The following is a 17500-nucleotide window of genomic DNA, read 5'->3' on the forward strand; positions in this document are numbered from 1 at the left end:
GTGCTAGCTACCCCCTTCTAGGAGAAGCACAGACATTAATCTCACTCTCTCTGTCTCTCTGTCTGTTAGAGAGAGAGACAGAGGAAGATTCTTAGAGCATATTTCCTAAGCACTTAATTCAGCACAGATGGTCTAATTTGTAATAAAGATTAAAAATAAAAGTGTGCACACATTGTCAATTAAGAAAATTACCCTTACGTGATATAAACAGACATTTTAAACAAAAAGGGTGTTCGGAGCTTCTCCCATGAGAGAACAGCACTCAAAGAGTTAAACTACTTCTTGTTTTGCGACGTGACGTGTTTTGGTTTAGCAAAGATGGCCGCCTGCATTAAAATGGTCTTGAAACCCGGCTGGGAGGCGTGAGGTCGTTCATTAAATTGTTGATATATAACGATTACCTCGTAAGAGGGAACCGATAGCTCGCAGACTTCTGCGACTGAATGGTCTCGTCATGGATATAATTAGTTCTAATGACAGAATGCTATAAGGCCGCAAGCTCGCAAATTGAAGAGACGCTTCTGACAGCATAGGTAATAGCATAGGTAAGCGTGTGAGCTTAAGGATATATGTTTAAAGGATATAGCTAGCTAAACTATATTCATATAGCAGGTTGTGTGCATTACTCTATACTGCGTATATTTTTATGGCCATCTAAATTAATTTCTTCACTTAGTACGCCAGTTAACGTAGCCAGTTACTCACAAGAAATAAGTTGAATACATTCAGCTTAAACTAAATAACATTACCTTATTTCGCTTACATGCGTAACGCTTGGTTGACTTTGTTTAACCGAATATTTTCCTTCATAACTGAATGAGTGGAGACTAGCGTTATAGCCTATACTTCCTCGTGTAGATACCTTAAGTTAGCTTGAACTTGTAGCAGCGATGGCGTTGCTACGGTCAAGGCTGCCTCGCCTCGGTCCGCTATGTTACGGCCGCAGGGACATCAGCTTTTTCTCCAACACGTCGCCCTCAAACTGGAGTAAAGTAGTCTCAGACGCGGAGAAAATCGTGGGGTATCCCACCTCGTTCATGAGCTTGCGGTGCTTGCTCAGCGATGAATTAAGCAACGTCGCGATGCACGTCAGGAAACTCGTGGGAACCAAGCACCCTTTGCTAAACACCGCAAGGTAAGGACCATAACTCATTCTTCTAATATGTCTGTTGATGACGGTACATGGCACCCGTTTTTTGGATCTTTATAGCTGGACCCAATGCAACATGCATGTGTCCATTTGTATTTCCATATCTAGCACAGGGTAGACAGGTAATGTGATGAGCGGTTATCGTGTTGCTAAATTGCACCCGCATGCCAAGCAGTTTTGATTTATAGGACCATTAGGCACAATTTACTGTTGAAGACCGGCATTGTCCCTCCCGTCTGAACAGAAGTCCAATTTGCAAAAAGGCTCCCTCCCGTGGCACGCTGTGTCACTTTACTGTCCGCGCACTGCCTGTTGGCGTGAAGCCCAATCGAGTCAAAAGAGGAGGATGTTGTCCAATCAAATCATAGGATTCCACTTCAACTCTGACCCCGTTGCTTTAGCCGCGCCCACCTGTCAGCGTGACGATTCCCCGTTCTCGCTGTCCTTGGCCGCGGTGTTCCGTAACAGATTGATGTCTTGTGACGTGCGCTGGTCTGAGGGAACCCGGCCCAATGACTAGAAATGGATACGCGTACTTTATTTGGAGGAAATTAATGCGGGTGATGGCATGGGTTCAGGAATGGTGATTGTGCAGAACGCATGGGGCCACGTGGTTCGTTTTAGGGTTTGATTTGCTGCTGGCCAAACATAATCTATTTTAGCTGAGGTTAGACGTTACATGGAGAGTGCGACAATCGGTTTTTATGAATGAATGAATGAATGAATGAATGAGTCACGATGAATGTGCAGTTGAGGTGTAAGAAGAGTCTTCACAACTGGTTCGCACAGGAGCAATTGCAGTATCTTCTCTTTATTCTCTACATAAGTGGCACCAAATAAGAATAGAAATTATCCCGATAGTCTTTGCAGTCGCACGGTGTCGGCTGATCGCCTGCGTGTTTCAATCGGCGATATATGACCCTCAAGGATCGCATCGTCCAGGGGGGTGGGGTTATGGCAATGTAAATCCGCCAGGAAGGGAATACTTTTTTTAATGGTGACAACCGACAGCACTCCGTACAACTATTTCTGAAAAATAATCTGAGCAGAAGTCCGACGCATTTCCGTCGGTCCGCAGACTCGCAGCTTTGCAACCTGAGTCACTCTGGGGACAGTCCTCATACAGACCTCGCGGAGCGCGTGGTTTTCGTCACAAACCGGGTCTTCATGTGTCCCCCGTACGCACACCTGTTGGGCCCACAATGTGTGTCACCCACCCCCAAATTCCCCCCCCCGGACACGGGGCGTCTAAACGAGTCGGAGGGTGTGGCCTAGAGTGAGAGAGAATGGAGGAATGGAGGGACAATATGTCTATGGCATGGCATGAGTTGGGAGGGTCGCCGGGGACGGTTGCCATGACAGCGGGTCGCCAGGCTACACCGGTCAACACCACAACTCATTCCGTATGAATCCCAGCTGGACCGTGGCTCTGTACATTGTCATTACCCCCCCGTCATCCACCCGCCCGCCCTGCACCAGGAGGCCCCGATCACACACAATGCTGGGCTGGAGAGCCTCTGGCCGGGGTGAGAGAGGCAGGACCTGCCTGTGGGGGTGCTGCTCACCCCAATGTCTCTGACTGGGGGCGAGAGAGAGAGAGAGACAGAGAGAGAGTTAGTACGACAGAGGGAGTTGGTTAGAGAGAGAGAAAGAGACAGAATGGGATAGAGTTAGTAAGAGCAAGACAGAGTGTGTAGAAGTGTGTGTGTGCGAGTGAGAGAGAGAGTGTGAGAGGAAGTAAGAGTGAGACAGAGACAGAGAAACAAGAGAGTGGGAGAGTTAGTGAGAGAGTGAGTTGGTCAGATAGAAGAAAGAAAGTGATAGTTAGAGAGCTGGAAGTGGAGCTCAGCCGGTGGGCTGTTCTGCTGGAATCCATAGCCCCAGGGTGTAATAACCCAGGCACCTGAATCCGATATGACGATCCGTTTGGGTGTGGTAGCGCGGGGGCGAAGTGGGCCTCTGACAGCCCGATTCCTCACTGTCAGCCCTGGGTCGGCCAGCTCCTGTTCCCCCGGCGCGTCTCCGCCTCAACAAAACTACCCACAATGCCAGACGGGCGGCCGTTTTCCCCTTTCTCTTCATTCTTAAAAAACCGAAGTGGCGCGGACTGGGGTTACCGCGGCGATACAGACTACGGACACGGCTGAGAGAGGGAGAGATGGAGAGATACAGAGAGACAGAGAGGGAGGGAGGGAGGGAGAAAGAGGGAGAGATAGAGATAGAGATAGAGACGGGGAGAGAGGGAGGGAGGGAGAGAGGGAGGGAGGGAGGGAGGGAAGGAGGGAGAGGGAGGGAGGGAGAGAGAAAGACGGAGAGGGAGAGGGAGGGAGAGAGGGAGAGAAAGAGGGAGAGAGGGAGAGAAAGAGGGAGAGAGGGAGGGAGAAAGGGCGAGAGGGAGGGTGAGAGGGAGAGGGAGAGGGAGAGGGAGGGAGAGAGAGAGGGAGGGATGGTTGCTCGCTCTTATAAACGGGGAGACCTTGAAGCATTGTCGCTCATTAAACACCCCGTGCTCTCAATTTATTCCCCTCTTGCATTTAAAGTGCTCATTAAAGCCACGAGATATAGATGTGCACTTTCTTACCTTCAAAAATACAAGACATATCATAATAAAGTGTCCTTTTTATGTAAAGTATGTCATGTCTCAAGCTGGTGAGCTTGGAGGTCTGGCACACCAAGGATTTTCACTTCGGTGTAAATTCTCATTGGCCACTTACTCAACAGCTGTGCAGCTGATTGGTTAAAAAGTAAATCTTGCCAACATTTTCTCTTTTAGTGGGCTTCATAACAGCCTTGTTGCCTTCAGGATACTATAAATCACAGCAAGGAGGTCCTGGGTTTGAATCCCCGTTGGCCGGGGTCTCCCCGTGTTTGCGTGGGTTTCCTCTGGGTACTCCGGTTTCCTCCTACAGTCCAAAGACATGCAGGTTAGGCTGATTGGAGAGTCTAAATTGCCCATAGGTATGAGTGTATGAGTGAATGGTGTGTGTGCCCTGCGATGGACTGGCCACCTGTCCAGGGTGTATTCCTGCCTTTCGCCCAATGTATGCTGGGATAGGCTCCAGCCCCCCTGCGACCCTGTTCAGGATAAGCAGGTTCATATAATGGATGGATGGATGGTTCTTTATTTATTCTTCTTTTTTATACGGTGTCCTAAATTAACCAGAGGTGTGCTTTCACTGGCTTTAAACAACATGTGAGCACGTTCAGAAATGACCGACGACACCTCTGATGTTGCTAAAAATGACTTTGCAGCGATGTTGACCACATGTTTTGCGAGGAGCAATGGCAATGCTAACCTGATGTTCAGAAATAATGATAACACTTGCGTTTAGAGTTCAGGTCAACACACGCAGGCCATATCAGCAGGAATTTGATATATGGAATTTCTTTTTGGCTAATTACCAAAGCTGAGCAGAGTTGGATTTCGGTTAGCCTAGCGCTTTGTTCGAAGACCTCCCAAAGAAACAGGATGCTACCAGCAGTGGTCTTGTTGGGACAGCACCACGGAAGAAGACGGATAAAAGTTGATTGATGACTCGGGCGATGAGTTCCTTAACTTGTTCTGTTAGTACTGGAGGCAAGATGATGGCTTATCTTATAGCAAGATATTTAAGGAAATCCACCTCAGTCAGTCATTCTGCACCACTGAAGTTGAGCCAGCAGGGGTCAGACTTCCCTCTGGACCAAGCGGGGGAATCCAGTGCCCCAGTCCAGTGATGGGGATACTGTGCTGTCGGTGTTGACGTCTTTCAAACCACATCCTAGGTAATCGTTTCTCGCTGTGATTAACAACCCGTCGGAGACGCTTAGTGAAACCCTCAGTGATTCCCTGGGGACCCCGTGAGATATCGCACAAGCCAAGGGGCGGCACCACAGAAGAAGAGAAGACTGAGAAGAATGGACTGATGATGGGAGAGAGGTCTACATTGGGTGAAAGAAATGTCACTTTTGGCAAAAAGAACCAGGGAGACCGAGAAAAGTAGACTGATACCTCAGATGGAGTATTTCAAAATCAGCAGGCCATATTTCTGCTGCATGTATCCATACACAGATCTGTTGAGTTGGATGCAGGTTTGCTAACTTGTTCTGTTAGTACTGAAGGCAAGATATTTAAGGACATCCAACTCAACCAGTCATTTTGCACCAAAATGCTCACAATAAATGATTGATGCGAAAATCGTAAACTGGCCATCTCTGCATTTCTGCCAAATCGTTGATTGGCTGACTTAAGAACCCCTTAAGAACCCGTTCCTCCCAACCTTGCTTGGTGAGCATTTCGGCAGAGATGATTAGTCCTGGTAGATTTCCTTATTTAGCAAAGTAGCCACCATCTTGACTTCAGTACTTGCAGAACAAGTTAAGGAATTCCTGTGAACTTTCATCCCAACTCCTGAGACCTGCATCGTTGCAGTCACCGAGCAGCAGGAGTATGTGCTGTTGATTTTAAAATTAGATTAAAGGCTCTGTATTGCTGAAGGCTAAATACTGCTGAAATATGACAGTTTTCTTCATCTGAACGCTAACCGCACATCGGCTGAGGTGCAGAGGGAGAGAACATTTTTTTAGGCGATTAAATCAGCCGTTGACTAGGTGGCAGGTTGAATGGGCCAGTTTGGGAATTTAGCCGGGACACCAGGGAACCCCCTACTCTTTGAGAAGAGTGTCATGGGATCTTTACCGCCCCCAGTGGTACTTGGTTTAAATCACTGCACAGCGGCATTAGGGTTTATTTGACTATTACGATGATAATAATAAAAACTATAATTTGTTATTTAGCTGACAAATTTATCCAAAGCATCTTACAGTTGATTAGACTAAGCTGGGGACCATCCCCCCTGGTGCAATGAGCAGTTAAAGGCCTTGCTCAAGGGCCCGATGGCTGTGCTGACCTTTTCTCGGCTATACCAGGGCTTCCTTCTGGGTCCCAGTCATGTACCTTAGCCACTAGGCTACAAGCTGCCACCAGGACCAGACCAGACCAGACCAGACCAGAGGGAAGTTCACCCTCTCCGGGTTCAGCAACACCACTTCCAGCAGCAACGTGGTTTTCCCAAGACGTTTCAGGCTGAAGCAGGGTGCATGGTGGTATGGCTGATGCTTCATCACACGACAAATCCACGTGTCTGACCGGAATCCGGAAAAAAAAAAAAACGGTTTGCAATCTTCTGCTAACGGGTCCAACTTTTGTTGAAAAAGTCCAACAAGTTTTGGAATGTGAAAGCTGTACTCTCCTCATTGCACTATTTTTGGCAGGATTGGTGTCAATAAGATGCCTCAGTGTAGACCTCGGTGGATACTTTGAATAACGGTGGGGATCCAATAAAATATCTCAAATAATATTTGAAACAATATTACTTTTAACAAACAGGGCACGGTTCATGGTGCAGGCTGCCTCATTGGTTTCTCTGAAATCTTCAAATGAGTGCATTCATCTTTATTCATTAGTCCACTTGGCTGACATTTTTTTTACCCGCACACACAGCTGGGTATTTTCCTGGAGCGGTTCTGGTGCCTCGCTCCAGGGCAGAACCACTGTGCCCCACCTGGGAATCAAGCCTGCAACCTCCAGTTAAAAGAGCGCCTCTCTAAAAGTTATCCTCCACCGCGGCTCATAACGCGTCAGCGGTACGGTTAGAACAGGAAACCAGAGGTATGAGCAGTGTTGCCAATCTCCACCCACTGAAATTCCCCAAAAACCAACTCCAAACCACAACAATTTTAACAAAAGGTCACCGAATATTAAAATACACAATGGGGTAGTGTCGCACGTGACCCAACTAGTCGTTCGAGTCCTGTGTGTCCTCGCGGTTTTCAAAAAGCAGCCAGATTCGGAGACAAATTCCCCAAAATTGGCAACACCGGGCATGAGCGGGGAGACGGAAGGAGTGGTTGAGATAAGACTGCAGGAGAAATAATTAAAATGGAGCCCGGCGCAAAACTAATTAGAGTGGAACGTGCAAAATAAATGGAAAACAGAGGATTAAGGACGGCAGTATGAGATCTCCTCTCATCCAAATGAGCTCGCTTTGATTAGACAAACCGAAAAAACCCCAGAAAAAAACCTATCGCTCCACGTTGCCCCTCTTGGCCATGGAAAGAAAGAAAGAAAGTGAGTAAGAGATATCTAAGCAATCAGGGGAGGAGAAGGAGAAGGGCCACGCCCAGACCTGTTGTGTTCTGTAATTACAGTCTCACCAACTTGCCCAAGATAAATAAATAAAGGAATAAATAAATGCTTAAACCAATGGCAACAGCAGATCATGCGGTCTGATGTTGGGAATGAAGATGCCTTCTCTGCTTCCGTGTTCCGTACTCCCGTGTTCCATACTCCCGTGTTCCGCACTCCCGTGTTCCGTACTCCCGTGTTCCGTACTCCCGTGTTCCGTACTCTGTGTTCCGTACTCCCGTGTTCCGTACTCCCGTGTTCCGTACTCCCGTGTTCCGTACTCCGTGTTCCGTGTTGATCCTGGTGTCGGAGAGGTGCTGAGTGAAGTACAGTAACCCCCCCCGCCCCCCCTGTCCTTGCCTCCCGCGCTCCTCGCCCATTTAAATACAGCCGCTTCAGACGCCTGTGTCACTGGCACTTCCTCAATTATGTGTACAATTATATTTCTGCTCAGATGAATTCTAAATAAACTTAAGAAAAATCAATTTCGCTCTAAAGTTTGCCCGGCCCGCGATAATTAGGTTTCAGCTGCCAGGGAGCACCTGCCAATTTCCACATCTATCTGAAAATTCGCCCAACTTGAGGGGGCCAATCACCAAGAATAATTACAAGAACCACGCTCACTGTGACAGACAAACTGGGAGGGAATGATGTTTTAAAGCGTATGAAGGAAAAAAAGGAAAAATATATCTTTGTCCTCCCTGTGATTTCAGGACTTGATGATTACAAAGGCTCATCCCGTAGCCCGGCGCTGCTGAACCCCACGTCCTGCGGGCCTGCGTTTGCTTCAACCGTGCGCTGCACCACCTGCTTTCACTCATTATTTTACCTGCTTGGTTCAGATAATGAGCTAATTAGTGAACTCAGGTGGTGTAGCGCACGGTTGAAGCGAATACCTGCAGACACTGCGGCCCGCAGGACGTGGAGTTGAGTGAATGGTAAATACCTGCAGACACTGCGGCCCGCAGGACGTGGAGTTGAGTAAATGCCCGCATTTATAGTAGCATTGCTGTCGCCCTCTCCAGCTTGGGAGGTTTGTTATTAAGAGAGAGCGGATTGGTTATGAGGACGGTGATGGGCTGCCTGGTTTTATTTGTCTCTTTATCAGTGATGGGTTTTTTAAAATCTGTGTTTTAGAGAAGTTTGTGGGTGCTAATCTTCAGGCTAGTGGTGAGGAGATGGGTTTGTGAGGACTGTGTAAGGATAGGTCTTGTTGTGGTGGTTTTGTGGGGACTGTATACATGTAGATTGTGTTTTGATGGGGTTATGAGGACCGTGTTAGTGTAGACCTGTGCACCAGCTTGTTAATACAAATATTTAATCAGCCAGTCATGTGTCAGCAACTAAATGCATAAAAGCTATTTAGGTTCAATTGTTATTCAGATGAAATGTCAGAATGGGGAAGAAATGTGATCTAAGTGACTTTGACCGTGTGATGATTGTTGGTGCCAGACAGGGTGGTTTGAGTATCTCAGAAGCTGCTGATGTCCTGGGATTGAAAATTCTCTGGAGTTTGCAGAAAAGGGTGCAATAAACAAAAAAATATTGGGTGAGCAGCAGTTCTGTGGGCAAAAATGCCTTGTTAATGAGAGACGTCAGAGGAGAAGGGCCAGACTGGTCAAAGCTGACGGGAAGGTGACAGTAACGCAAGTAACCACACATTACAACAGTGGTATGCGCAGAAGAGCATCTCTGAACACACTGTGTGTCAAACCTCTTGAGTGGATAGGCTACAGCAGCAGAAGACCAATAAATGCCTAATAGTGCTTAGAGTGTAAATTCTGTCATGATGTCATCATGTCTGTTGTGTGAGCACTGTGTGTCGATCATAGTGTTATGGTTCTGTGAGGACCGTGTAAGTGTAGATCGTGTTATGGTTATGGTTTTGGTTTTGTGAGGACCGTGTAAGTGTAGATAGTGTTATTGTGTAGATTACGATGATGTGGTCCCCCTCCTCCTCCACTCTGCGAGGCCCGTGTCCTCGTGGTGGTGTGTCACAGTCCTGCGCTGATGCAGGAGACTCCCTGCCAGCGTCACACCCTTGCCTGGGCTTATTTATCGACCTCTGGGCCGAGGCAGCCTGGGGGTGGGTGATGTCATCATCTATTGATGCCCTGCTGCAATGAAACGGCCCTCCTGTCGGATGTGAGCAGGAGACTGGCCAGCACATTGTGTGTGTGTGTGTCCGTGCGTGTGTGTGTGTGTGTGTGTGTGTGGATGAGTGAGTGTGTGTGTGTGTGTGTGTGTGTGTGTGTGTGTGTATGGATGGATGGATGAGTGTGTGAGTGTGAGTGAGTGTGTATGGATGGATGGATGGATGAGTGTGTGTGTGTGAGTGTGTGTGTTTGTGTGTGGGGGGGGAGTGTGTGAGTGTGTGCGTTTGTGTGGGGGGGGGGAGTGTGTGAGTGTGATGTGTGTGTGTGTGTGTGCGTGTGTGTGGATGATTGGATGAGTGAGTGAGTGTGTGTGTGTGTATGGATGGATGAGTGTGTGAGTGTGTGAGTGTGTGTGAGTGTGTGTGTTTGTATGTTTGTGTGTGGGGGGGAGTGTGTGTGTTTGTGTGGGGGGGGGGGTGTGAGTGTGATGTGTGTGTGTGTGTGTGTGTGTGTGTGTGTTTATGTGTGTGAGTAGTGTGTGTGTGTGTGAGAGAGAGCGGCCATTTTCTCTCGCACTTCTGCTCTGGCGGAATGCTTCTTTCTGTATAATTAAGGAACCTTTTTCACCCCTCTCTCTCCCTCCATCTCCCCTCCTTCTCTCTCTGTCTGCCTCCCCCGTCTCCCTCTCTGTCCCTCCTCTCTCCATCCTCTTTTCTCACCCCCTCTCACCCTCCCTCCCTCTGTGCCCCCGCTCTCTCTCTCTCTCTCTCTCTCTCTCTCTCTCTCTCTCTCTCTCTCTCAGTTAAGCAGGTGTGATTGATGGATTTTGAGTGGTGCACACTCATAAACATTAATAATGTGTGTATCTGTGGTCCTGCCTCTGACAGTCTCTCAGTCTGTCCCCCGAATCTTTGCCCTGGCTACTGCCTTAGGGGAGAGAGCCCTCTACTGTGTGTGTGTGTGTGTGTGTGTGTGTGTGTGCAAGGTCTGTGTATGTGTGTATGTGTGTGTGTGTGTGTGTGTGTGAGAGAGAGTGTGTGAGTGTGTGAGTGAGTGTGTGTGAGTGAGTGTGTGTTTGTCTGAGTGTGCATGTGTATGTGCGTGCGTGTGTGTGTATGTGCGTGTGTGTGTTTGTCTGAGTGTGCGTGTGCGTGCGCGTGTGTGTGCGCGTGTGTGTGTGTGTGTGTGTGCGCGCGTGTTTATGCGAGGTGTGTGTGTGTGTGTGTGTGTGTGTTTGAGGTGTGTGTGTGTGTGTGTGTGTGTGTGCAAGGTCTGTGTATGTGTGTATGTGTGTGTGTGTGTGTGTGTGAGAGAGAGTGTGTGAGTGTGTGAGTGAGTGTGTGTGAGTGAGTGTGTGTTTGTCTGAGTGTGCATGTGTATGTGCGTGCGTGTGTGTGTATGTGTGTGTGTGTGTTTGTCTGAGTGTGCGTGTGCGTGCGCGTGTGTGTGCGCGTGTGTGTGTGTGTGTGTGTGCGCGTGTTTATGCGAGGTGTGTGTGTGTGTGTGTGTTTGAGGTGTGTGTGTGTGTGTGTGTGTGTGTGTGTGTGTTTATGCGAGGTGTGTGTGTGTGTGTGTGTGTGTGTGTGTTCATGAGGTGTGTGTATAGTCCTCTCTCAGGTGCCGGTGTGGCAGGTGTGGCTGTAGCTCCTCTATCTGCCTGGAGCAGCTCACAGGCAGAATTAGAGCTCGCTCATTAAAGCGGTCTGATCCCCCAGAATGCACTGGGACAGCTCCAGACTGCCTCCCGCCCCCAGCTCACTGGAGACTGAACATTTAAAAAATGAGCAGATTTAAAAACATTTAGCAAAATATGGAGTGCCTATGAATCTTATGAACCCCACTCCTTACTTCAAGTATTGATTGAGTATTAATCTTACATTTGATCTGTGGGGTCAACTTGAGCAGGTGTAAACAGCAGGGTCAGAACAACCCAATGCAAGCACTCTCCCTCTCCCTCTCTCTTTGCTCTTTCTCTCTCTCTCTCTGTCTCCCTCACTCCTTCTTTCTCTCCCTACCTCCCTCTCTCTCCCTCCTTCTCTCTCTCTGTCTCTCTCCCTCCCCCTTTCTTCCCCTCCCTCCTTCTTTCTCTCCATCCATCCCTCCCTCTCTCTTCCTCCTTCTTTCTCTCACCCTCACCCTCTCTCTCACCCTCTCTCTCACCCTCTCTCTCTCTCTCTCTCTCTCTCTCTCTCTCTCTCAGGCCGGTGTGTGTGTGTGTGTGTGTGTGTGTGTGTGTGTGTCGCGATGGTGTGGCTGTCGGTGGACTCTGGACTCTTAACGATGTCGGTGATTCACGATTGGGCGAGGGGTCCCCGGGGGAAGGGGATTAAACGCGCGGGCGCTAACGGTTCCCACGGGAACGTGGCCTTTTATCTCCCGAGCTGCGAGGGGCTCGCCTTTAACCGCACGCGGCTCCGTGTCTCCCGCGATGCTTTTCATCGTATTCCTCCGTCTCTGTCCTATAAAACCGGGGGATCCGGACTGAGCCGTGCCGGGGGAAGCGTGGTGTGTGCGCAGGTCTCTTGATCTGTTATAGTTTCTGAAAACATGTCGGGTCTGCTGCTGTCATATTTCTGACATTATTTTTGTTCCTTAACAAAGGTTTGTAATTTTGGCTCGTTGCCACCGGTTTCCTCTTTGAAGTCTTTATTGTCCAAAAAAATCCCTAAGACGTTTTGTTTCAGTAACCAGTTTGGCGGTCAGAATCATAGCCTACTGTTTTCACCTGTCAGTTAATGTAATCATAACCTCTTTGTAAAAGAATAATTTGTCACGTAGTGCTTTACAGAAAATTAGAGCGTTAGCCCAGATGATGTGACCGATTAATCATTAATTCTTCATGGCGTAGCTAACGCTGATGCAATGTGTCCTCATGCAAGTAAATCACCTTGCAACAGGCATTAAAGTGGTCAAATAGATTAGGATTAACGGTTTGTTTTGACTGGCATTTACGGTTGGAACGATAACTATCTTACGTGGAGTCCCCAGGATGGAGTTTGCAGTAGGCCCAGGTGAAATAGGCCATAAGTTGTAGTTTAGTGCTGTGGTGTTTTAATGTAAACATAAATCGTTTTTAAAGGTTGAAAATGAGAAGGGGACAAGTACTTCTCTCTTGTCCCCCCCCCCCCAGTATGTTCTCCTGTCGTCTTCAGCAAACTTCAGATCAGTTGGACCTGTTGTGAGATTTCGCTGCGTGAAAGTGACCTGGGACTCTTGCCATTGCTCAACTGCAGCATTTCACACACACACACACACACACACACACACACACACACACACACACACACACACACACACATATATATTATTAAATTGTTATATATTTTTTGTCGCTTTGTCGTATTCCCGTGGTGCGCTGCGTGTCATCCAAGTTCTCCCTCGGTCGCGCATGGAGATTATCTCCATGGCAACCGTGTGGTTTACCCGTCAGAACATTGCCCGGCGGAAGACCCGGAGCCTGCTTCGGGCGGCGCTGAGGAGCTGCGCCTGTGTACACACACTGTCTGTGGCCCACGCAGCGTTTGCCGCTGCCTAAAAATAATAATATCTCTGCGTAATTCGGCACGCGCGTCTGCAAACACGCGTTATTCATCCTCTACCCAAAGAGAATGTACATTCTGTAAGGCGAATGTGTGCGTAAAGGGGCTTGTGTTTACTTGAAATGTAAACGGCATGAACCCTTTTTAGCTTGTACCGTTAGCCTCTCGTCCCAAAGGTTGTGAGTGTAATCGCCTGCATGTAATAAAGAGACGCTTGCGTTTGCATTTCCGACCCATTCAAAGGTTGGAACATTTCCCGCAAGCTCGCGTTGAGTCCATCCCTCCCAGCGCTTGAAGTGCGTGTCAAGTTAAAATTACGCGTGCTTTGTTTCTGACGTATTTTCCTTTTCCAGTTGCATTGGACAGAAAACGTCAGTAAAACCACGCGAGTGTGTGTGTGTGTGTGTGTGTGTGTGTGTGTACAGGTTAAATTTCCCTGCGCGGATATTATGAGTACTAGTGACCTCAGTTCCCCTTTATCCGCCCGGAGCAGTGTTTGCAGTCGGAGTCGCGGTGAATTAATGATGCTCGGCACAGCCGGTTCTTTCGCGACTGCTCTGACCTCCGCCGCCAGACTTCCCCCTCGTAGCGGCAATTAGAAGCGAATCTGCCGGTTCGCAGTGTACGAAGAAGAGCCGGAACAATCCCTTTATTCGCCAGTGAGAATGAAATGAAGGGTTTGCCCCCCCTGGAGACGCGGCACGGGCTACACACCGTGTCATTAGCGATGTGTTCCGTGCGTCTCATTTGCATACGGTTACCGAGCATGATGGCGATGTTTTCTTGTGTTATTGAGAGGAAAAAACATTGTCGTCTAAAACGTTGCTGTTGGTCCTGGGGACCCCTGTGTATGCTGGTTTTTGCTACGGCCAACCTCTTTTTAATTAACGTTGTTGAACACGTTGAAGTTCTTTCCATTTTTTTTTTTTTTGCCATTAAAGTTATTAATACAATGCTGGTTTTGCTCGTTATCATTTGAGTTGTCTTTCTGTATTATCCTCCATATGGTTATATTAGGTTCAGTAGACAGTTGTCCAGAACTAATTATTTCATTCAAATCTAATAAAATATTTTTACTTGTAATTATTCATTACATTTCATGTAATCATTTGTAAAATGAGCACAATGTGAATACAGGACTTCCATTCTTCTTGGCATGTATAATAACTATTTCTGACACAATGTGCCTTAAGGGGGTAAGTAATCCTTCAAAAACAGGAAAAGGTGTCTTACTAAGAGAAACGAACAGCTTGTTAAAATCCTGGGGTTGCGAGTGTGGTTGGAACTAAAACCCGGCATACGCACATTGGCTGCCAGGGCTGAGTTTGACAACCCAGTGCTCTACGACTAGCTACAAATCCCCCGAAATATCTGTACGAACGAGCGATAAAGAGCGAGGTTTTTCCTCGTTGAAGGACTCCAGGAGACGTCCGGGTTACCTTGTCAACGCTGGTGAATGTGAGCCTCGTTAGCACATCGGCTGTTGACATGCGGCCGTGCTAACGGGCTGCTGAGTGGCTCATCCTGCTAAGGCACTGTTCTTCTGCACGGGTGGGCCCTACGGTCCAGGGTCAAATCCGGACCCTGCCAATGGCGATTGTGGCCAGCAGCCCTAGAAGCTGGTCATTTGCGTTAGCGTTCGACCAGGGGTGCGCAGCTCCGGTCCAGATGGGCCGTGCCGGTTCTAACTAGTTGCCTTAGTTTTCACTGACACACACGATCAACCACGCGCAGGTCCTCTCCGCACTTGTACTTGTGTTTGATCTGCACTTCGTTGTACGTCGCTCTGGATAAGAGCGTCTGCTTAAATGCCTTGTAATGTAATGTAGTGCACTGGTTTTTCGACCAATCGCCGTGCTTTGCTGTGTTAGAGCCACGGTTCTGATTGGTTACTGACCCAAAAATCTAAGTTTGAGTTACCGCATTCCATCGGAAATTCACAAACTTTCACTGTGGAGAGCAGAAACCTTTTGATTGGTTCCAACAGTTAGAGTGACAGACTGATCGCTCCTTGTAGCCCCGCCCCTGTGGCCCTGATGGAAGTGGTGCTGTTTTATTTGTTCTATTTTAAGCCATTTTGGCCAGGACTCCCTTGTAAAAGTAGATGTAGCTAAATCTCACTGGAACTATTTCCTGGTGAAATAAAGGTAAGATGAAATAAAAAATAAAATAAAGAATAAAATTAAAAATAAATAATGTGGAAACAGTCGTGACGCGGTAAGTGGCGGTGGTCGGTGACCGATTCGCTCAGGCAGTTGGATGGACGACCCTGTCTCTTAAATCAGGCCCCCGGGTGAACCCAAACCTCTCTCCTCATAAAGACCTGGGGTGTTTAGCTCTGTATGGGTAATCCCAGACCATAAATAGGCATTCACCACCACCCTCCGTCTCTGCCACGGGCGGTGGGCGCGGTGAGGGGTGTGGCCTTGCACAGTCATAAGCTCTTCCATCCAACGGGGGTTTTTCCACCTACTTCTTAAAGGGCCAGTCCCACGAAAAATGTCACTTTTTTTATTTATTTATTTTTTTCAAGTACAGTCTCTGAACTGCTGTACAAAGCCAGAGGAAGAGGCTGATCCCTCCCCATGCCGCCCCCCCCACCCCTCCCCCACAGGAAAAAACTCAATTCCCACCACACTCGGCACAACTGTGCTTCTCAAACACAGTAAACACACACGGGCTTCCCTAACTTTGGCTTGCAATGAACGCATATTTTCTTTCGCAAAACTCATTTTGGCGCGTGGAGCTTTCCCGACGGCCAAACTCGCCAAAGCGTGATTGAGAAGAAGAAATGGAAATTGTGTTAATTGTTTATTGTCGAGGCTGAGGGCCATGTTAATTAAATCCGAGACAAAAGCCTGTTTTTGTGTCTTCAGTCAGTTGGAGGCCTACAGTGAAAAGGACTGGAGGTCAGAGCTCCAGTGCAGCCGCTGTAAAAACAGTGAAGGGTCAAACGTGGGGGTGTAAGAGAATGTTTTTTTTTTTGGTTTTGTTTTTTCCTGGGATTGGGCTTTAATGCCAGTGGCAGAATGCTGATGTAATAGAACGTTCAGAGACCAATCGTCTTCAGTGGAAGGTAGAATGCTGATATAATAGAACGTTCAGAGAACAATCGTCTTCAGTGGAAGGTAGAATGCAGATAAAATAGAATGTTCAGAGACGGAACACTTTCAATAAAGAACATAATCAATGAAGTTGATTCGTTAGATTCGATTTTTCCAGCCCTAATTAGCAGGTCCTCCTGGCTGAATCGGCGCAGCCTGTAGCCTAGTGGTTAAGGTGCTTTACTGGGACCCGGAAAAGTTGGTGGTTCAAGCCATGATATATTCCATACAGCTGTTGGACCCTTGAGCAAGGCCCTTCACCCCACATTACTCCAGGGGGGGATTGTCCCCTGCGTAGTCTTATCAACTGTAAGTTGTTTTGGATAGAAGCATCAGCTAAATACCTGAGATGTAATGGAAAAACTGAGAAGCCCGGTGGGTATTGACCTCATACCCTCTCCCTCCTCTCCCCCTCCTCTTCCTCCACAGGGGCTTTGTGTACGACAGTAAGAGTAACCTGCAGATGAGGGGGCTGGTGGTGTTGCTGATATCGAAGGCCGCGGGGCCCAGCGCCGGGGCAGCTGACCTCCTGCAGCAGGACATGGTGAGCGGGATCTACCCCAGGTGAGTCCTCCACGCAGACACGAGGGGCAGAGGGGTCAGGGGTCAGGGGTCATTTCAACTGAGCAAGGCCAAGAGATGAACAGGAATTCAATGACGTAGCCGTCGGGGGAACAGAGACACTGAGTATATTAACCTCTGGAGTGTGCGTTCTTTCTGGAATGTTTTCTCGGCGTTCCAGAATCTTCAGTTATCGGAGTGATTGTGACATCACCATCAGAATGTTCGATTCGCCTCCCGAGACCCGGGAGAAAGACATGTCAGTCACATCATACACGTTTCTTAGATGACAAAAACAGGTCATTCACGCTCTCCTGCTGTGAGTTCCTCAGGAGCCCTGTCCTCTCTCTGTGTCTATGAGGTGGACTGTGACCGTACCATCAGCTGATACAAAATAACAACTTCATTTTTTATTCATAAAGAACTGTTGAGAGTGATATACCGCCTCTCATCAGTACCACTGGTAGTGTGTATCATTGATACTTTTTGTGTTGTATGAAAAAAAGCGTTTTATAGATATAGTCCATTGTCAGATGAATCTACAAGGCCCGCGTCCTTATCTCTGTTGTACTGGTAGCACTTGAAGCTGCACTTCCCTCTCAGGTCTTTCAGCGCACTTGTCCCTGGTTACGGTTAAGCTCTTTGTCGAAGGTCGCTCTGGATAAGAGCATCTGCCGAATGCCTGCAATGCAGTCTAAATGGTAGCTTCATTGTCTGCAGGATCTTTTTCACGGGCGAACTCAATTAGCACTTTGGTTTCTGACCTTCACATTAATTAATTCAGGAAATAACCACCGCGCTTGTTTGTTTTGTCCTGTTTAGAGGTAGTAGATTTCAGCAACGCTAGTTTACACCCTCCTCGCTCTGGATTTTAACACGGGAAA

At 48.0% G+C, this 17500-nt stretch overlaps 1 protein-coding gene across 1 annotated transcript in view; it reads left to right on the plus strand.

The window, feature by feature from the left end:
- Positions 1-292: 292 nt before the first annotated feature.
- pdss2 (prenyl (decaprenyl) diphosphate synthase, subunit 2) overlaps positions 293-17500 on the plus strand; it is a 62769-nt gene continuing 45561 nt past the window's right edge. Inside the window, exons 1-2 of the mRNA XM_061257830.1 lie at positions 293-1135; positions 16485-16619. Coding sequence (XP_061113814.1) covers positions 891-1135; positions 16485-16619 — 380 coding nt within the window. The 5' untranslated portion in view covers positions 293-890. The remainder of the gene's footprint in view (positions 1136-16484; positions 16620-17500) is intronic.

Source organism: Conger conger, chromosome 1 (assembly GCF_963514075.1).
Source record: "Conger conger chromosome 1, fConCon1.1, whole genome shotgun sequence".
Classification (NCBI taxonomy): Eukaryota; Metazoa; Chordata; class Actinopteri; order Anguilliformes; family Congridae; genus Conger; species Conger conger.